The sequence below is a fragment of the Gymnodraco acuticeps genome, unplaced genomic scaffold (assembly GCF_902827175.1).
Source record: "Gymnodraco acuticeps unplaced genomic scaffold, fGymAcu1.1, whole genome shotgun sequence".
In the NCBI taxonomy this organism is placed as follows: Eukaryota; Metazoa; Chordata; class Actinopteri; order Perciformes; family Bathydraconidae; genus Gymnodraco; species Gymnodraco acuticeps.
The window spans coordinates 3,041,759-3,061,883 of NW_022990125.1; the positions used below are offsets into that span (position 1 = coordinate 3,041,759).

At 39.3% G+C, this 20,125-nt stretch overlaps 1 protein-coding gene across 1 annotated transcript in view; it reads left to right on the plus strand.

The window, feature by feature from the left end:
• Positions 1-205: 205 nt before the first annotated feature.
• cfap299 (cilia and flagella associated protein 299) overlaps positions 206-20,125 on the plus strand; it is a 104,879-nt gene continuing 84,959 nt past the window's right edge. The window contains exons 1-2 of the mRNA XM_034216613.1: positions 206-330; positions 5,148-5,290. Of these exons, the coding sequence (XP_034072504.1) occupies positions 223-330; positions 5,148-5,290 (251 nt within the window). The 5' untranslated portion in view covers positions 206-222. The remainder of the gene's footprint in view (positions 331-5,147; positions 5,291-20,125) is intronic.

Below are 20,125 nucleotides of genomic sequence, written 5' to 3' on the forward strand. Positions count from 1 at the left end.
AAACTGCTGTTTTTCGATTTTAACCTTCATGAGTTTGTAAAAAGGACGTCTGTAATAATTATTTATGAATCTATTTGTGAAACTGAGGGCTCTAATATAACATTTTAGTCACATTTTTATGATTTTAAGCGGAAGCATTTAGTGGGTGTGTGCAGTTTGGGGACTCCCGCTTCCTGTGATGCCTTGTTGCTATAGCAGCCTCACAACACGGAGCACGTGAAGATGGAGTACAGCACAGGCGCTCGTGTCAACGATTCAGTAACACAGTTTAAAGTCTACGAAGATTATCTCGACTCAAAAGTCAAGCCAATGGATTTATTTTACCTAAAAGTGAGTCACTCTGCTATAAACTTGTGGCGTAATTCCTCTCTGAAACGTTACATGTCTTTCTCAAGGTAACCCCGTTCTGTTTTGAACATTATGTCATAAACTGACAGTTTTAGGTAATCTTTGTAATAATGCAACAGTGCACGTTACAAAAACGTAATTGTTCACTTTAAAAAACATCATCCAGCTCCTGTTCAATTCGGCCTCATTTTAATCCTCAAGCGTGGTCTTATTTAATAATTAAATTAAAGTAATACAACACCACTTGTTTCAGATATATTTTTCAACACAGCAGCAGCAGCTAGCTGACGTGAAAGAAGAGCATGACACCTATTTTGACACGCTGCCCTGCTATGCATTTATCTTTTGTTTACTTATTTACTTAAACCATAAGATTATTACATCGATTAAATTCACGTTTTAATGAGTATGGCTATCTCCTGCTGGTGATGAAGACACAAACATGCGGGAACAACATTAATGGTATCTGGTTTGTACTGTAGTTCATACTCAAAACATAGACTAAAGACGACATTTCTTGTGACAGCTTTTCCCTCTTTAATATAATGAGGTTAAAAACGCTTTAAAAACTAAGCATTTTAAAAACTATAGCCATTTCTCACTTTTTTGACAGTTTTTAATAGCGTGCTGTTAAAACCAGTGGTGGAAAGTAATTAAATACATATATTCAAGTACTAATGTACTATACATTTGAGGTTCTTGCACTTTACCCTTTTCATTCTATACTACTTTATACTTCTACTCTACTATTTTGGAAGCAAATGTTGTACTTTTGCTCCACTACATTTATTTTACATATTTAGTTACGTTACAACATTATGATGTTGACAAACAATAGGAAACATTTTTAAAGTAGGATTATTTGGTTGAGATTAAACCGAAAAAACAGAAAAATAAGTGGGAGCAAGAGGTTTTCTCAGGTTCAAACATATTTAACAGCTTCTATAATGTTAGGAATAGCTGCTTTTTCTCTAAAATATTTTTTTTAATGAAATATGTTATGCTGTAAAATATATTTTTTAATTTAAATATTTTTTGAGTTTTTTCTGCAATTAATACTTTTACTCCTAAGACTCTAAGTACATGTTTCTAATCTAAAAAGTATTTGTACAGTGTTTTATTTGTACTTTTACTCAAGTAAATAATTGGATAACTTTTTCGACCATTAATCAAAAGCACTGTTTTCTCAAATTGCACAATTGCTGGCCATGGTGATACATTTAGCTGTTGTAGTGCAAGTGGTCGCACGCTAGGTGGCAGTCATACACAGTTTTGATTAAAGCGATTTAGACAGTAGATTTAACAGGCAGCTACCACCAAATGCCCATTTGAGATGTGCTTCACTCATTCATAATTTCAAAACACACAAGACAACCACAGAATGATTATCATTGATACAACAAAAAAGTGTAAATCAAATGTAAAGACAACAAGTCACAAAGAAGTCTCTGCGTGTCCTTTGCCCTAGAAGTGATAGTTGGGCCATTTTGACAATATCATTTACTCCTGGCCTTAAATGATTTTAATTGTCTAGTTTTGAGAATTTAAAAAGTCTTAATCGTCTACTTTGCAAATGCTGTTATCACCTGAAGTGTATCTATAAAATGTAAAACGTGTGTTTTTATTGAAGCAGCGTTTTTTCTAGAAAAATATAGTATTAGGGTGCTGATCTTGTATATAAGATATATCAATTATCGTGAGAATATGACGGCCGTATACAAGATGGCGCTGCAGACATAAATAACAGCCTGATGTTGGCATTCCGTAAAAGTAAAGCTGTCATGCCGTCTGACGGTCTATTCGACACGATTTTCATATTTTTGAGTAATTATACAGTTTTTGACAAACAGAAATATTGTTTTCTGGCATCACATTAACATTTTAGAGGGAACATCTGCATTTTGGTATGAGGGCTCACACCGAAAGTAAGAGGGCACAGCACCCCTGTTACCTAGTTTAGACAAAACCCTGAGAGGAATTGTCTGTGTCGCTACAAGTTTGGAATTTCATGTCAAGGGGAAAACTCTGAATCATAATTCATAATTATTTGCTTTTATGTTGCTCTCTTCTGGTTTTTGCTCACTGGTACACACATACTTCTAGATAGGCTTGAAATGAACCTACTAATAGGCAGTCTTGCTTTTGCCCAGCAGATGGCCCACTTGCTAATGATTTGCTAGCTGCTTTGTTTGAACACCTGTGTCCAGAGAAGAGAAGAACTCATATCTGCCCTGATAATCAGCTGCAGTCAATCACTATCTAACTCCATCACCCCTGTGTTGTGACACACCACAGTCGGCACAGGTCATCTAACCTGTGCGGTCACACTGATATGGACTAAGTTCTGATAAATTGGCTAATTATAAACTTAATTTTCCTGTTTTTAAGAATTTGACCAAATATGACTCAGAAAAGTGAAGTAGTTAAAGAGGTTTTAATACAAGGTCAGTATCGCTTTTGCCAGAATATATGTCGCTGAGTATTCATCCAGGTCCTGATGCGTCTAGTGCAAGAAGCAGCTCAAACACATAGACCTATTCAATTACATTACATTACTTTACTTTGCATTTAGCTGACGCTTTTATCCAAAGCGACTTACAATAAGTGCATTCGACCAAGAAGATACAAACTAGAAGAAAACAGAATCATATAAGTACATCAGGTTTCATAGAGCCAAACATTTCAAGTGCTACTCAACTGGCTTTAGATAAGCCAGTCCTTTATTAGTATAAAAGTGCTTTGTTAATAGTTCTATTGCTCGAAGTGGAGTCGAAAGAGATGAGTTTTCAGTTTGCGCCGGAAGGTGTGCAAGCTATCTGCTGTCCTGATGTCAATGGGGAGCTCATTCCACCATCTTGGAGCCAGGATAGCAAACCCACGTGTTTTTGCTGATGGGAACTTGGGTCCCCCTCAATGAGCCTTGAAAATGGAGACAATGATTTTCAAGCTAATTTTAGGTCCGGCAAATGTCTGAGACTCATTTCTGGTAAGCCACATCAAAGTTGAGGGAAAATATAACTTTTCCTCTGGGGTGCGGACGCGGGCCCGGCTGCTGGGATTTGGGTAGGAGGACATGTGGCCGAAGCTTTGATCTTACAAGCCACGGGATTTGACAGCAAGATTTGGTTTTTAGATGATGACTTTATGGCTTGGCTCTAATGACGGCGGGTCTGCAAAACTTTGATTGGAATAATGTAGCTAACAATCCCTACAGGGGCAATGACACATGGACACTCACGCACACCAAGCACACACACTTAGAAAAAGAGTGGACCTGTGCATGAAATCACACTAAACCCATAAACTACTATATCTGAAGCTTGTGGTGTTGCAGTGCTGGCTATCACTTCGGTATTTTAGTAAAATAACAAGTTTAGACATAAAGCCAGAGTGGTGAGTAAATCTTACTGGCTGACAAATGAAACATTTAATTTGTCAATGCTCTGTAGGGATTGCTTAGCAACACCCAAAACCAGGATGTTGCCTACACTGTATGCTTCGTCCTTAAATAGCCACTGGGTCATACACTGTGTGGGATTGGGATAATGAACTTGCTTTCCCCTGAATACTTTTTCGTAAAAAATGACAGGAAGCCAGGGGCCTAAACCGGGCCTCTGTCAGGGTATCCTCCCCTACCCGTTTAGTTTTTTCTTGTATAAACAAGTCTATGTTGATGCTTTTATTGAGCACTCTTACACCTTGTTTGATTTAAACGTACACAATTACATTCCCATGTATATCTCTTTCGACTCCACTTCGAGCGATAGAACTATTAACGAAGCACTTATATACTAATAAAGGACTGGCTTATCTAAAGCCAGTTGAGTAGCACTTGAAATGTTTGGCTCTATGAAACCTGATGTACTTTATGATTCTGTTTTCTTCAAGGTCGTGTCTTCCTGGTCGAATGTACTTATTGTAAGTCGCTTTGGATAAAAGCGTCAGCTAAATGCAATGTAATGTAATGTAATGTAATGTAATGTAATGTAATGTAATGTAATGTAATGCAATGTAATGTAATGTAATGTAATGTAATGTAATGCAATGTAATGTAATGCAATGTAATGTAATGTAATGTAATGCAATGTAATGTAATGTAATGTAATGTAATGTAATATCAATTTGGAATAGGAAAATAGTTGAAATGCCATCTGGCAACCTACTGGGGCCACACTTGTTTGCATGTTGGGGCATTTGCTGTTCAACTTTTACAGTAAAACTTAGCTAGTTGTCCTAAAGATTTCTCTGTGAAATGGACCCACCGTTTGGTCCACATCTACCTAGGCAAATGCTTTCCTTCACACATAACGCACTTGACACAGGAGATTGTTTTTGATCCGTACTGGTTTATTCGTACAAACCACTGCTAGCAAACACATTTCAACCTGTCTTGGAGTTTTTAAACTTTATTGACAACTCAAGCCAGAGCGATCCACCGATGAGAAGATTTATTTAATATTTCATATACAGTCTGAGCACTAAGGTTGTTGCTTAACAATCAGACTGTACAGTGTAATCTAGTAAATCCCTTTGTAGAAAAATAATCAATGCAGTATGAGTTGCTAAATACTAAAATGCTGTTCTCGGTTTGTCTCATTTGAAGTTTAACATCTGTTGTATGTGGGCCGTCTGACAAACAGAGCAAGCAAAGGGACATCACCTTGAGGTCAGCGACGTTTAATAGTAATAAAGATAGCACTCCAATGCCAAAATCCAAGACTGACAAGATTACACTCTCTTGAGCAGTGACTGCATACTGTATCCCCTCTCCTTGACTGACTCCTCCTTTTCTCCTGCAGAGCAGGGAGTTGGCCCGCAAGCTGGTGGAGCACGGCCACAAGGGCACAGTCCAGAGCAGGGAAGAATTTGAGGAGAAGAAAGCAGCTGCGCAGGCTGCACAGGCTGCGAAAAGCAACACTTTCTACAGCAGGAGCCGACCAATGTGAGTGCTCACTGAGATATTGTGTGCTTGACTAACAGCGGAGATACATTCACACCAACCACCAGTCCAATGCTAGAATATCAAAAGGCTCCCCTAAAAACTAAATCTGGCTCTTTTCAAATCTGAATGTGGTCAGTGGATTTTGGAATCCATCACCATAGCTAGGAGAAAAAAAGTGACCCTCTGTGTCTACTCCCCTCTATGTTAGTGTTATGTGGTTTATTGTATTGACTTCTCATTCAGTGTGAATAATATTTCAGATGAGTGATCCTCTGCTTAATAATTAGTTTCTTGTTTCTCTCTTGGTGGAAGCTGGGAGCTCCCTGTGAAGAAATTCTGTATCCGTACCGTGATGCCTCAGCCACTTTGAGTTCCAAACCATACCTTACATGTTAGGCCAAGTTTTTATTTTTAATATTTCAAAATGTTCCTTGACTATGAAGTTGTTTTGCGTGACTTTACCTTTTCAGGATTCCCAAAATATAGTTCTTTAGAAACAGACACTAGAAAAGGTACTTTGATACTTATTTTTCAGCAAAACACTGGCTTATATGTTTTAAGGTCTTCTTCCAAAAATAAGCATGCGCATGCGTTTGATTGCACTCTAACCTCGTCGATTACATGCAAATTCGAGGTAGTGCAAATGTCTAATGTTTCAATTTGAAAATAATGTGCGAGAAACAAATCAAATAAAATGATAAATGATACTGACAGTTGCACTTCTTCAATGAAACGCAAAACAAATTAAAATCTTCACAAATAAGAAGCTAGCATTTTAAAATGTCATTTTACGACTTATTGTTGACTTATCACTGTTTAAGTCCTATAGGCTATACTTGACTTTCGATACTCTTGTAACCCCTTCAACACTGTTTGTGCATTCGCTTTGAGGGTCCGCCATTTTAAATGCCATCTAAACTAATTAGGGGGCAGTGGATGTTGGTTATAAAACTCCAAAGTCCGAATCTGCATTGATGCTAACTTTACTCCCTTTACTGATGCGAAACGGAAACCGGTCAAACAACAAAAAAGGGAATTTTGCAAAAGTCATGCAAGATCATTAATGTTAGAGTAAAAACTAAAGAAATGACATCAAAGAATCTTCTGAGTTTTTGTTCTCCATTGTAAGTTTAGTTTGCCGCTTTTGGGAGATTTGAAAACCGAGACCATGGTTACGAAAAGTCAGTTCCTGGTTTTGCCAACGGAAAGGACTTGACGCTGGGTTTATACACTACAACTTAATAATAAGTGACTACAAACGCCCGTCACCGAGTGGGTGGGTGTACGGTATGTGCCAGATTGGAACTGTGTTGCTCGATCAAAGTGTCAGCTAAAAGTTTAACATATAAAATATAATTCACAACATCTTTTACTTTCATCCTGTGTTTTTTGAGACAGGATTTCTGTCTCCCTCCCTGCAACAAGTGGCAGCAGTATTATCTAGAGGAAAATGTAAAAGGAAATCTCAACTGAAGTTCTGCTCTGCTAATCAAGGCATGACAGCTCATAAAATCTGAATCTTTTATAGCCGTATCCGGTGCGGTAGCGGTTTGAGCAGCTTGTATAATTCTTTATGATTGCATTTTACAAAAGACAGGATAAATTGGAGTAATTCATCAAGTTCACGTCCTACATGAACAAGGCTTTTATTTGAATGCCTACCCATCTGTCTAAATTCAAACATAAATGGTTAACGTAAACAAGCTCAATGGCAAAAACTACAAAGTCTTCTATAAACTGCCCCTCCTGAGGAAAATGATCACAGATATTGTTCTCATTCCTGATAAAGCCTTGTGGTTGTGGTATCTCCTTTGATGATAGGCCAGAACAGACTCCAAATAAGACCATTCAACATGCCCACACACATGCCCATGATTTTGAAGTTTCCAAACATTAACCTGCTAGGTGTTGAATTTGATTGAACCCTCAGATGCTTATCCAAACGTGCAGATGTCTCGCTGTTTTGTCCCCCCTCCTTTCTCCAAACGTCTGTGAACATCAGTGACACTGGTGAAATGGGAGCCTCCACACCTGCAGTTACAGTGATATTAGGCCACAAAGCCTTTTATCTTGTCCCAACAGGATCAAGGGAAATGTCATACGGGAACATTGGGATGTTATAATATACACATTTAGTCTGTTCCGTCTCCAAGATCCACATCCAAGTAGAGATGGTTTCAAAGACTGTTTGTTAGGGTCCTCACAATGTTTGAGATACAGGATTAGAAACTCAACATTGACATCTAACAAATCTATCAGTTTAAATCTATAATCACCATAAATAGGTTTGTAGCTTGATTCTTCTGACAGTTTGGATTTAGTTAAACATTTTTACAATTGTAAGTCACACCATAAAAAAACATCTTAACATGCTTAAAGGTCCCATGTCATGCTTTTCCGGTTATTACCCGTCCCCTTGTGTGTTAAGAAGGTTTTTCTGCATGTAAACGGTCTGCAGAGTCACAAACCCTCAAAGTACACCCTGTAGCGAGTAAAACTCTAACACAGAAAATACCTATGCTGCCCCAAAACGCCTCGTTGGAGATTTCTCATTTTCCATTGTTTCTTCCTTGGTTCTGTGACGTGTGAACACCCATATCAACCACAAATGACCGGATTGGCCCAAGACGAGTTGGGATGGCGGAGAAATGCTCTCCGCAGACCCATTCTCACAGCGTTATAAACCTTTTTCTTACTCAATATCAAGCCACACTTATTGTTTTTACTTCGGCTGTGAATGTTTGTGTGTGCTCAGGATGAGTTTCGCTGTATCGCCGACCCGGAAACCTGTCCGCTCCTCGCAGCAGCTCGCAGCAGTGGCGAGCATAAGCGAGCCTCGCAACGTCCCGACCGGTCCCGACCATTCAGAGCACACTGGGCTCACAGGGAGGGGGGCATGAGCTCCAACAAGCCGTTTAGGACAGAGATTGAATATCTGGTGAATACACATACTATAGCCTACAGAGATGCTGTATGAGAAACCAATGTGATTTTGGAAAATTGCACAATTTAAATCTATTCTAGTAGACCTCAATAATGGAAATATGATCAGTAGAAATGGCCATGACATGGGACCTTTAAACAATAAATAAATGCTGCATTTATTTTATATAGAGTGGCACAGTAGTCTTCAAACCGGGAAATTACTTGACATTTAACCACTTCCGGTTGCCGCGTCTCAAAGTCATCGTGGTGGTTAGAAGCCTGACAAAAGTTCTATGGTTAACACAAGCTGAAGAGATTTTCTTATTATGACATAAAACACACAGTTCACACCCCACTTGAGAATGTCTGAAGTGTCTGTTTCATAAAAACGGCGGTTGCTAACAAGCAGCTAAGTAAACATTTTGTTAATGGATCCCTTGCCATGCTAACTTCAGGGTTGGCCTACAACAATACGTCACCACTGCGCCACTTTATTTCTACTTTTATTCGTAAACATTTTACAAAAAATAACTTGGCTTCTGTTGTTGAATACAAAAATAAGCTTTATAGCCACACATATTCAAATTATTCAAAGTTAGACAAGGAAATAAGTATTGTTTTGTTGTAGCAAAACTCAGATCTGCATATTCTCAAACACTGTTCCTATCTATATCTACGAAGAGCAACGCACCTATTTGTTGTATCATCCATCAGATCTGCGGATAATTCGGCTACCAATCTAAAACTTTTTGTAAATCTGCATCTTAATTTATCAGCGAAATAATCCAAACAAACGAAAGCATTGTTTCACCTTCATCAAATAACGGACAGACACACTGATCTTTCATAATAAACTGCTTTATTCATAGATGCTATCGTTTTTTAATCTGGTCCGTTTGTTTTGTAAAGAAAGAAGCCTCTCCAGATATACAGCTCCCATTCAAGAACTTTCTAATGATAACAATTTCCGAGAGAAGGAATGCAATTGCAATAACAGCATTAGAAGCATCCCGTGCTACTTCACAACAACAAAAACGGTGTATTTTGTTATTAATTAAGAGAACCGTAGTGGCAGCAAAAACAATTATTATATCTTAACCCGGCACATATTTAGTTAGTGACTGTCAACACCATAAGAGTAATACATTAGCTGAGTTGTTTCCTCTTGTATTTTCTAATTGAATTTGACAATCTCGACCATGTACTAAAAATATTGCCTAAGACACGAAAAGAGATGTCTCCTGCCAAGTTTAAAACACAAGTCTCTTTCCATCTGCTCAGGTCATTTTAATTACAGCAAAAATATTTGATTCAAAAACAGTGTAATCTTAAAATAACCCCTTCTGGCTCACTTGTATAGGACTTGGCCATCATCTGTTATAGAGTAGCTTGTTTTTAATCAGCGCTGTGCAGTAGACAGAAAGTGATCCGCTAATAATCGGACATTGCTGGAAAAGACATCAGTCATAACAGTTTTAGTTTCTGTTGTTCTGGGCTTGCCTGACAGCAGCAGGTGATTTGTCCATAGTAATTAACCCTTTACATTAAATGTGACCCTGTTATAGCTTAAAGCCAATCATGTCATTTAACTTCATTAAATGTAAGCCTTTAATAATAATCAGATACTTCTGCTGTCTTTGAGGTTTTTCTTGCAAAATGTGAGCTAAGAGTGAGCTCAGCTAAATCATTTTGGTCCATTTCAGCTGCTGTCTTTGTTACTTCAATGCCAACAACCTGTAGGCCAACATATATTGTTTTTAAAAAAACATTCTGAACTAATTTACAGCTATCCCACATGGAAATCCTCCAAGGCGAACAAAACTGCACAACATTTGCAGACTTTTTCCATCAAAAGTGTCAAGTTTGAGCTGTGTCCCTTTCTGTCTAAATGCAGATTTCTCTTTCCTCTGTGTTTTTGTTTTTTCTGATTGGACTTCCACCAAAGTGACCCCCTGACCTCCTGTTATGGTCCCATTGTGAAAATACGAGCTCCAGAATGCAATGTACCACCTGCAAAGTGGCTGAGCACAATCAGAACATTGTTCTGGAAACAAGTGCGGCCACACAAACAGGCAGCTGTAAGCTAAATACAAACTCAATGTATTTGGCTGGCAAAGAAAGATCTATACATCTGAAAAAGTCATGCTCTGAATAATTATGCATTTGGATTTGCATTTATTTGTGCCTCTTTTCATAAAAAATGTTAGCTTCCCTAAAGACTTTTGCACCTGCATACTTATCCTCTCATGGCAGTGGGTAGCCCTGCTGTTTTGGGAATGCATTTCGCCTTCCTTGTAGGCCTTAACCTATGTCTCCAGAGGCATGTCTTTTTTCACTCTTCTGTCACTGCTCTGTGTTTTTTTCCCCTTCCTTTCTCTTCTTTTCAACCTCCCTGTGCTCTCTAAGACCTTTAGTGCCTGCAGGTGTATAAATAGAGCTGTTTTCAATTAAGGGCCAACCTCGCCTGTAGCGTGCATCTGATCAATGAATGCCCCTGCACCTGTGGTAATAAAATACCAAGGGAGTGGAGATAGTGCCGTGAATGCTAATCAGATGTTGCCCTGTTGTTGCCCTGTCTCATTCTTAAAGGACAACACACTGCTCCTGACAGCTTGGCTGTGAAAGGTGGGGGGCTTTGCCAGCAAACCACAGAAAGGCCAAACAAAAGACCTGGTGCTCTCATCAGACATAAGTGAAATACAATACTTAAATGAATGGGATGCTTAGTCAGTTGTGAGGTTGTTTGGTTAGGGGGAAGCTGAACGGGTAGTCAGAATCAACAAATAGTAAAAAGAAAGGGTTGGGTTCTGATAGATTACTTTTAATTTAAGATCCAATTTCAAGTTGGTAAAATACCTAGAATTGTTAGGCTGACTCTTAAAATGTTATATGCAGTGTTGTTGGCAAAAAGAGTTTGGTTAAAGACATCTGCAAGAAGGTTTTTTAGTTGGCCAATTTTTGTTTTTATAACTTGTATATTTCAATTATTGTGTAATCTTTGTCTTTTCTTTAGCAACATGTTGAAAGCCTGATAACCACTTTGAATGATTAACATCCAACTAGTGGATTTTACACTGGATTAAGATTAGAAAAAATGCTATAAAAACACCCGCAAAAGAATATAGAATCTTTGTTATTTCATTTTGTATTCCGGAAGCTACCCAACAATTTAAGTTTGTTGACTATAGTGTCTTATCAAAAGCACTTAATCAGGACTTATTTGATATTCCTCACACATATTTCTCAACCTGCCAGATGATAGAAATGATGTTCTGTTTAACGCAAACAAATCACATCCATATTAGTCTTGTTAGCAAATGTTATCTCGTGCCGAATAACATTTCATACAAAGTCAGAGACAAACAAGAGGAGCAGAGGAGCCCTGCTGAGCAGACATGAGGCCTCTGTTTCCTCTCTGCTCCGGCTCTGGCCCAGAAGTCCATGTCAGCAAATGTCCTGACCTCGCGTGCTCACGGCAGCCCTGCAAGGTTTCCATCAGGCTCCCCGCGATCTCCCCGCAGTCCAAACCACAGCCATGCTCATTGTCCATTGTGCTGCTGCGTTTGTACAGTCCACCTCAAGAATTCTCCGCTCTCTAACTCTCTACTCTATATTAAAAGTGAGCTATCACTTGCTGTGCCAAGGAAAACCAGCGCCACGAACACGCACAGTGAATACATTTCACTGCGGATCCAACCTCCAGATGCTTAGCGAAAATAAGATCGTGGATGTGACTGACATGAGAAGCCTCGCAAAGCTGATCCCAGGCTCATTTTTAGCGAGCCAAACCCCCGCCACTCTCCACGACTGCTTCTTTGGCGAGGGCCCTCGGGCGACGAGGTTTTTGCAGGCTCTATTACATATGCTGTCAAGCCAATTGCCTTCTGTGCTCTATGTGATTTTGGACGAGTCTAACTTTGGAGTTATCCCCTGCAAGCTCTGTCCAGAGACACACATCCTGCCAGGCTTAAGCTCACAACCACATCCCATAGATCAACATACGCTGGTTTAAGACCAGGTGGTACAGCAGATAATAAATAACAAGCTGTTGTTTGACCTGGACGTTGCCACATTTTAGAAGTCATTCCGTATTTAATATTTAATTATTTGATTAATGAATCCCCTGGTCACTCACTGGCTAGATGTAAAACACCCGAAAAGACTCACGGACTGACGGTCAACTTCTCACTTCAAAACATAGACTTTACTTGGGCGGGCCGCCCACGTATAGTCTATTAACGGCCGCCAAAAGTATATTTTTGTATCCATCCGCGAGCACGACTAGTGGACAATGATCCCTCGCTCTACGCCTCCTGTACCTGTTCGCTCTGCTATCGCGTGAAGGGTCTGCTAACAAGCGACCAACAGAAGACAAACAGAGGAGTCACATGTTGTTGCACATCAGTCATGCGCAAATGCAACGCACTTCTGCGCTGTAGCCTCGCAGCGGGGTTACAGCGCAGTTCGGAGCTAAAGCCTGATAAACACCGGTGACGTCATGACGCAGCAGCAGCACCAGTCGGTTGCGTAAAGCAGTTAGTAAAGCAGTTAGTAAAGCAGACGTAAAGCAGTAGAAACACTTTCGCAAGCAAAGGAGAAGAAGAAAAACTGAAGCACTTAAAGTCAAAAGTGTATAATATCTACCTGTAAATAATAATAAAAACCCTTGATTTATAACTTATCATCTGTCACGGCTGCTGCTGCTGTCTGCTCATTAACCTGCCTGTGAGTGTTTTCAGCTGTGGGTGATTATGTAAATGAGCTGTGTGGTTGCCCCAACGTCATTGGCTGTCATCTCCTGGTCCACTTCCGAGGACACTGATTGGAGCACGCCGGGCCCGACGTTCTCCAATCCCTGTGCCAGCCCAGAGCACACCTGCTGGAGAGGACTACAAAGCCTGGGAACTATCACCACTCTGGAGGCTCTGCTGCGATCAGACGCCTCATACCTTTTTGCTCTTGTGTCATGAACATTACAGACTGTGCTTAGTGACGAGTATCCATATATGTGTTCAGTGTGGAGTGACAACTTCACATGTGCTTAGTGTTGAGTGTGGAGATATGTGTGTAGAAGTAGTGTGCTGTGTGGGATATTGTGAAACAGCTTAGACCCAGGTAACTAGCACCTGTTGATCAGCTACAGCTGTGCCTTCCTTTATTTAGTTGTACCACTGTTAAAGTGAGGTTTTGTTTCATTTTCTATATTAGTATTTATTTATTCTGTATGCCAGTAGACTCCTTTTTAAGAGTCCTCCCTTTGTTTGGTCAATTGTCAACCGGTGCCCTTTTGTTTGTTTCAGGCTGCCTGCCTGCCATTTTTGTTACACTTTGCATTATAATAAAGCCACTTATAATTAATACCAATACCACTTTGGTCGTGTCGCTTCCCTTTGGTTCCCCTAGCCCAATAGGGAACGTAACATCATCTCTGTCTCCTCTTGATCTGAGTATATTATAAAGAATAGCCAGTTAATTGAAGCAGTATACAGTTCTGTTGTATATGAATGTTGAGAGCTGTATCCATAAATCTCTTAATGTTGCCCTCAAAGTGCACCAGATTGATGCATTTAACTTCAATTTAAAGAAAAAAATCTTCCCGGGGGAGCACGCCCCTGGACCCCCCTAGAGGAGGTGAGGTCCCCCCACAAATAAACAGGTTCATATGGATAGAATACTAGATAAGTTTGCACACTCATTATATATAATGATAATATATATGTTTCATTGAGGAGGACCCCCTGCTTTGTGTGACCCCCACTTCTTAAACCAAAGTTACACCCTTGATAATATCTACCTGTAAATAATAATAAAACCCCTTGATTTATAACTTAACATCTCCGTCTCCTATTGATCTGAGTATATTATAAAGAATAGCCAGTTCATTGAAGCATTATAGCACAGGCCTTTGTCAGATGGTTTATTATGCTGTTTTTTTTTCTGCTTCGAATAATTCTCTCTTTTTTCACCATACCTCTGTTTGCATCACTGTATCTAGTAGATCGCGTTCACACCGGAATAAATCCCTGAGGGAGGATTACGTAAAGGAAACCGCTGACGTCACGCGTATACTGCCACCCGAAGTCCCCCGGGTAAATCGCCAGAAGCGCCGACACCTCCTCATCACTCCACCGCTCCCATGTTTTATTTTGTGTTGCCATAAGTTAGTCTCTCTCCGTTGGTGCGCTGGGCTAATGCTAATGCTAATAATGCTAATGCAAGCAAATAAAATGGCGGCTTCACAAAACATTTCGGAGTTTTACGGGGCGTGGTTTGCAATTCGCCCAGCCAATCAGAAATTGGAACCTTTCCCTCCCCCGGAATGTACCACCTCTCTAGCAGGGACTAAAAAGGGGTGAAAAGGTTCGCAAAAAAAAGTTATAGTTCCAGATCTTTTTGGTGTGAACGCAAAATCCCAGGAACTATCGGAACTATTCCTGGGAAAAGTACTCCGGTGTGAAAGCACCTCTTGTTTGTTACAACATGGAAGGAAACTAGGAGTTAAGATTAGGGGGAAAACTGCACATTGCTATCACTAGAAGAGGGGTAACTTTATTTGGCTAATTTTCTGTAACAAATATAGCATGGCACTGTAAACTACACTGGGTACAGAAAATGAGCAGGCTGGCCCAGGTGCAGGTCGTTGGTGTTGAACGGTCCCAGAGTTTTGCCAGAAGAGATTGACTGTTTCCAGACAGATCCCATCTTAAAAATGGGCCCTATTCTAAATTGCTTCTACCTTTCTCCCTACCACTGTAGAGAAAGTCAAGCTACCTAGCTAACAAGCGAGCCCTATTTCTCCTAAGCTACTACCTCTGAACTCCTGGCAGAGCCAGGACTACAATTTGGAGTACTACTGTCTTGTGTTTGCACAATAACAACTAACTAAATGAACAATGTTTGGTTGTACTAGTCAAATGACACCTTACCTTTCCCAGTTATAACATAACAAGGACATTTTCTAACAGATTTGTTTTCTTCTAACGCTGCAAATTGTGTACAACATGAAAATACTTTTAAGGCTATTTTCACTGAGAGACAGGCTACATTGTACTAAAACAACAATACATGTTTTGTGTTATTTTAATAAGAAATGAAAATGGTCCTGTCATTTTTATATTTAGGATGAATATAATAATTGCTGGCTTTCTTTGGCCCCCCAGAAAGCTGTTTTATTTTCTAAAGTGTAAGCATGACTCCACAGTTTTGGACAGGACCTACAGTATATAACAAGAAATAAGAAGTCTGTTACAATTGTGTTACTAAGGAAATTCTTCACTAATCAGCACATGAAATTAGTTGAGAAAATATGTTTTAAATGATTTCATATGTGTTGCTTTGCATTACAATGTAAGCCAATGACCTAATGAGGAAGAAACCACTCTGGTGTTAACATGTGCAAGACAGACAGGGATAAGGACATGTCTTCCAATTTCAACTTGCATTGGAGTAGATATTATTTTTCAGAACTTTGAAGCTTTCTTTAGTTCCATTCAAATCTACACACATCATATTTCACTTTTCAAAAATCCTACTCTTGTTCTCTCTATGTTTGGACAAGGTCCATCACTACATGTTCCCCAAATGCAATATATCTTATTTACCTTAATAAGCACTCAGTATGAAAAAGATGACAATGATTCCTTTGATCCTCCTTCAAAAACATGCACTTCTCAGTCAGCCAAAGCACAATGTGCGACTTCCTCAACCCCTGAAAGCCAAGGTGGCCACAATACACAAAGAAAACTCAGGTAGAATATCTTGCGTAGCACATGTGTAACTGATACATTCAGCTCATTGTAATCAGAGGTGACAGAGGATTTTACAAAAAGCCCAAAATATAGTAAATTGTCATGCTGTGTGGAATTTTTCTTGACGTCCAGCAGCCCAAAATAATATTTTCTATGAGATTCATTTTCCCAAGCACTCAAATATTCTGGTACAGTATGTGTTGTTTCTTAAGAAATCACTGTACTATTGAAAGTTCACATCTGCCATACCCAGCTGCACACTAATGAAAGCTTCAATCTGTTAATATGTCTCGATAATAAAAGAAGATATTATTTCAAAGCACATCTGTTACGAATCAGGAAATGAAAATCTCTCGAAATCTGTCCACTTGCTGAATATTTATTTGCAAAACGAAGGCTACAAATGAGGAAGGAATGCTATCTCCGCATTCCTCAAAGACCCCTATAATGATATTCCATTAATTATGCTGGGAAATATTTGCTTTAGCAAGGTTTTGCATGTGTGAAAGACAACACAACCTGATACAGATCAAATTAGTTTGGCAAGGGTGATACAATTGAACAAAAGTTGAAGCCTCGGGAGAACTGCTACAGTATATTGAATTTCTTAACTTTTCATTGTACTAAGTGTATAGTTCCTCTTTTCAGAGTCTATTTGAGACTAGCTAAGACATTAATCATTGTTGTAGTTCAAGGACACTTAGGTTAACACATTTGTAGGTGACAGATGTAAACATGTGCAGTAAATAACACATGAACAGCAACAACTTCAAACAATTTCAAAGTGCAAGTAAGAGGGAACATCAATCACGTTCAACTTTGTCAAATTAGCACACACTCAAATTCAGATTTTGACGTGGGGATAAAACTGTAGTATGACAATATGGCATTCTTTTAATACAAATCATCTCGTGACTGTAAATTAATTTCCACTTGTTAAATACCATATTCTCCAAATACAATGTACAGAGGCTACTTTATCACAAAATCTGCACAACAATATCATCATGCAAAACAATTAAGACAGTTTCTCTGTGCATAGTATTTCCAGTTTTATTCTGAAGGACTAACTTCGGTTGTTTCAATTCCTACCCTCTCGGTTTCCCGCCTCCTTGATAACTTTCACCTGTCCCTCGTCACTCAGAAGACCTCTGCTCACCTGATCCCACTTCCATATTAGTTAGTCAGTACACATATACCGGTGCATTTTCTTTCATTCAGTTCGTCTTTGTTTTAACCTTTGTGTAGAGTTTTGTTACCTGCTATCCTGTGACCCTGCCCTGTCTCTTGGATTCAAAACCTTAAATCATTGCTCTGTTCCTGCTGCCATAATCTGCGTTTGGGTCTTCCCCTGCTATCTCCTATCCATGTCAACATGTCGGATAGAGTTAGTAGATCTTACTGAGAATAAATAGTTTAAACATCAGTTTAGGAGGAGTCCAGGAAAAAGGCCCCCGTGTTTTTCAGGCTGAGTACATTTCACTGTAACGCTGTTTATACATGTGTAAACATGCTTGGAGGCAGCAGTAACAGCTGTTCTCAACCAACAGAGGTGGACAAAGCATTACATAAAGTTTATAACACACTGGACATGAACATCTTGACAACAGAAAATGGCATATTGAATGATTGATTGATTATCTTTCTGAATCTTTTGAGGAGAGTGTTATACTTACCTCACCCCTAATGTTTCCTCAGATGATTACCTTCGCCAGTGCCATGCCATATTTCCAACAGCCCATTATTCCAACATTCAGAAATGTTTCAAATTCGACAGAAAGAGCCCTTTAACCCGAGATAAACCACTAAGGGCGTTTATTTTCTCGGCTTTGCAGTTTAATGGACATTTTTAATATGGGGTGCGTGAATAATTGCCCCTTGTCCTGTTGTTCTTTTGTAAGTTTGTTATTCATGATGTTTAGAGGCGATATATCAAATAGTTATAGACAGATTTGAGCACGGGCCACAATGATGAGGAACCATGGCGTCTTAATTTTGATGAAGAAAACGTTTTGGATTACTAGTTATTTTTCATTCATCATCCTCCGCATGCATTAATCGGTGCATGAACAAACGTACCTGTGGTGCTCACATTAGGTATCAACGATTCAGATAGAATGACATCCTCAGACCTTCCACATTTTGATTAATGTTATCTCGTGATTATCTTTTAACCTGGCACAACAACACATATATTTGTAATAATAATTTGTATCTGAATCTGTGCCAAGAGCAAGGACTGTCTTAGGTAAGACAGCTTTTATGTGCGCAGCGCCACTTGCTTGGAACAGTCTACAGCTCAAATGGAAACTGAGCGATTTTATTCCTCTGAATGTTTTTAAAGCTAGTCTAAGTGAAATGCTCTTTGAAACTATGGGTATTTGTAAATGTTGATGAATATGTAAATGTAAACTTGTAAATATGTTGTATGATATCCTCTATTGTTTTATGTTGTTGTATGTTTCATGTGGAATCTAATTGCTGCAGATCTCCCTTGAAAAATAGATCTATGATCTCAAGGGACAATCTGGATAAATAAAGGTTTGAAATGAAAAGTAGGACAGATTTTTTAAGAAAGATGTACTTTTTCAACACCACAGATTAGTTTCAGAGCCGTTTCACATTCCTTCCTCATTTCTATTCTGTTAATGCCAGGGCCCACCTGCCTTGACCACAATCCAAAGGAAAGACACTTAAAACACAGGGCTGGATTACAGTCAGCTTAATACCTAGTCATTAGCCACTAATAACCATCATTTAATAGTGAAATTCTTGTTATCCCTCCTAAATGAGGCTTGATAAGAAATGTGTTAATTGACGGGAAACTCAAACTTGCAGCGGCTCATATGTGTTTCTGAAGTATTATTCACTCTCCGTGACTGTGTGTGTTGCTTTAGCTACTGGATGGGGTAACCCCAGTCACTTGCCTCCTCAACACCTGTGTTTACTTTGGGGCCTCGGCCCCCATGACCCAGCAGCAATCCTTCACTCACTCAGAAGATGGAGTGAGGTCCCAGCCTCCAAATATGTGCTGTCTGTGCACTTTTACCACTGTGTGATTCCTCTAAGACTTTCATTATGGGGCACGGGCCATACGACTAGTATAAATTACAGTCTTTTTCCAAATTCTAGTCAATTTAGATCCAGTTTTATTTTACTGTAATGTTAAGCTAGCTCAGAGCAGACATTGGTTTGCCGGTTGTCCCTGCTTGTTGTGGCTGTTGAGTTTTTTGCTCTGGGTATGGAAAGTGGAGCAATTTGAGGAGCAATTAATGTAGAGAGTTACTAAACTTTCTTTGGACTGTGATGCATATACAACTGGATTCAGTCATTTTGAATATTCAGCATGAATGAAACAGATTTATGACCAGGGGATTGCCGGTTCAAACTAACAGGTGTTTTTAAAGGAAGTTTGGGATTATAGCTTAATCTCACATACAGTATGCTGTAAGAGTCTAAGTATTGAACTACTTTAGTGCCTAGCAAGTGTGTACAGAGCAGAAAACATTGAAAATTGTCACGTACCGAAAGCTGACTTTATTTAAAAAATGTTTACACTTGTTTCATTTCCTGATATAAATCATTTTTTTCTTTAGATACTGTACTTTTTTTCAACATGCATACAATGTTTATATTTCTGAAAGTAAGGTATCGAAAGAGTAGAAAGAGTTTTTGTTGGTACTGAAAATAAGGCATTGGATCAGCATTAATGTAAAATAACTGCAATTGATACCAAGTACTATATCAGTGTGTTGTTGATGCTGCATTTAATGGTTATTTTCATGTTATTCCAACACATCCTCACTCCCAGGTCGGCCTATGTTGACGTTATGTCAAGTCCTGTGTCGGCTTTTTCCAACGCTAGGGGGGGGGGCCTTAGCGTCCATTTTTCAAACGCAAGAGGGGGGCCTTAGCGTCCATTTTCAGCTTTCCGGGATGTCCATATGCTTCTATGGACGCTCATGGAAGCACGGCATTCGTTTGTGTCGGCTGCCCTTAAAGGCAATGTGAGCGTCCATTCTCATTGGATAACGGAGAATTGTACACCCGGAAGTAAGTATTCCCCTTACTGTCGATTGAGTTTACAGTGATATCTGCACTACTCATCGACTAAAAAACACCAGATTATCCTTAATTACACAACATTGATTGGTTTAAATTG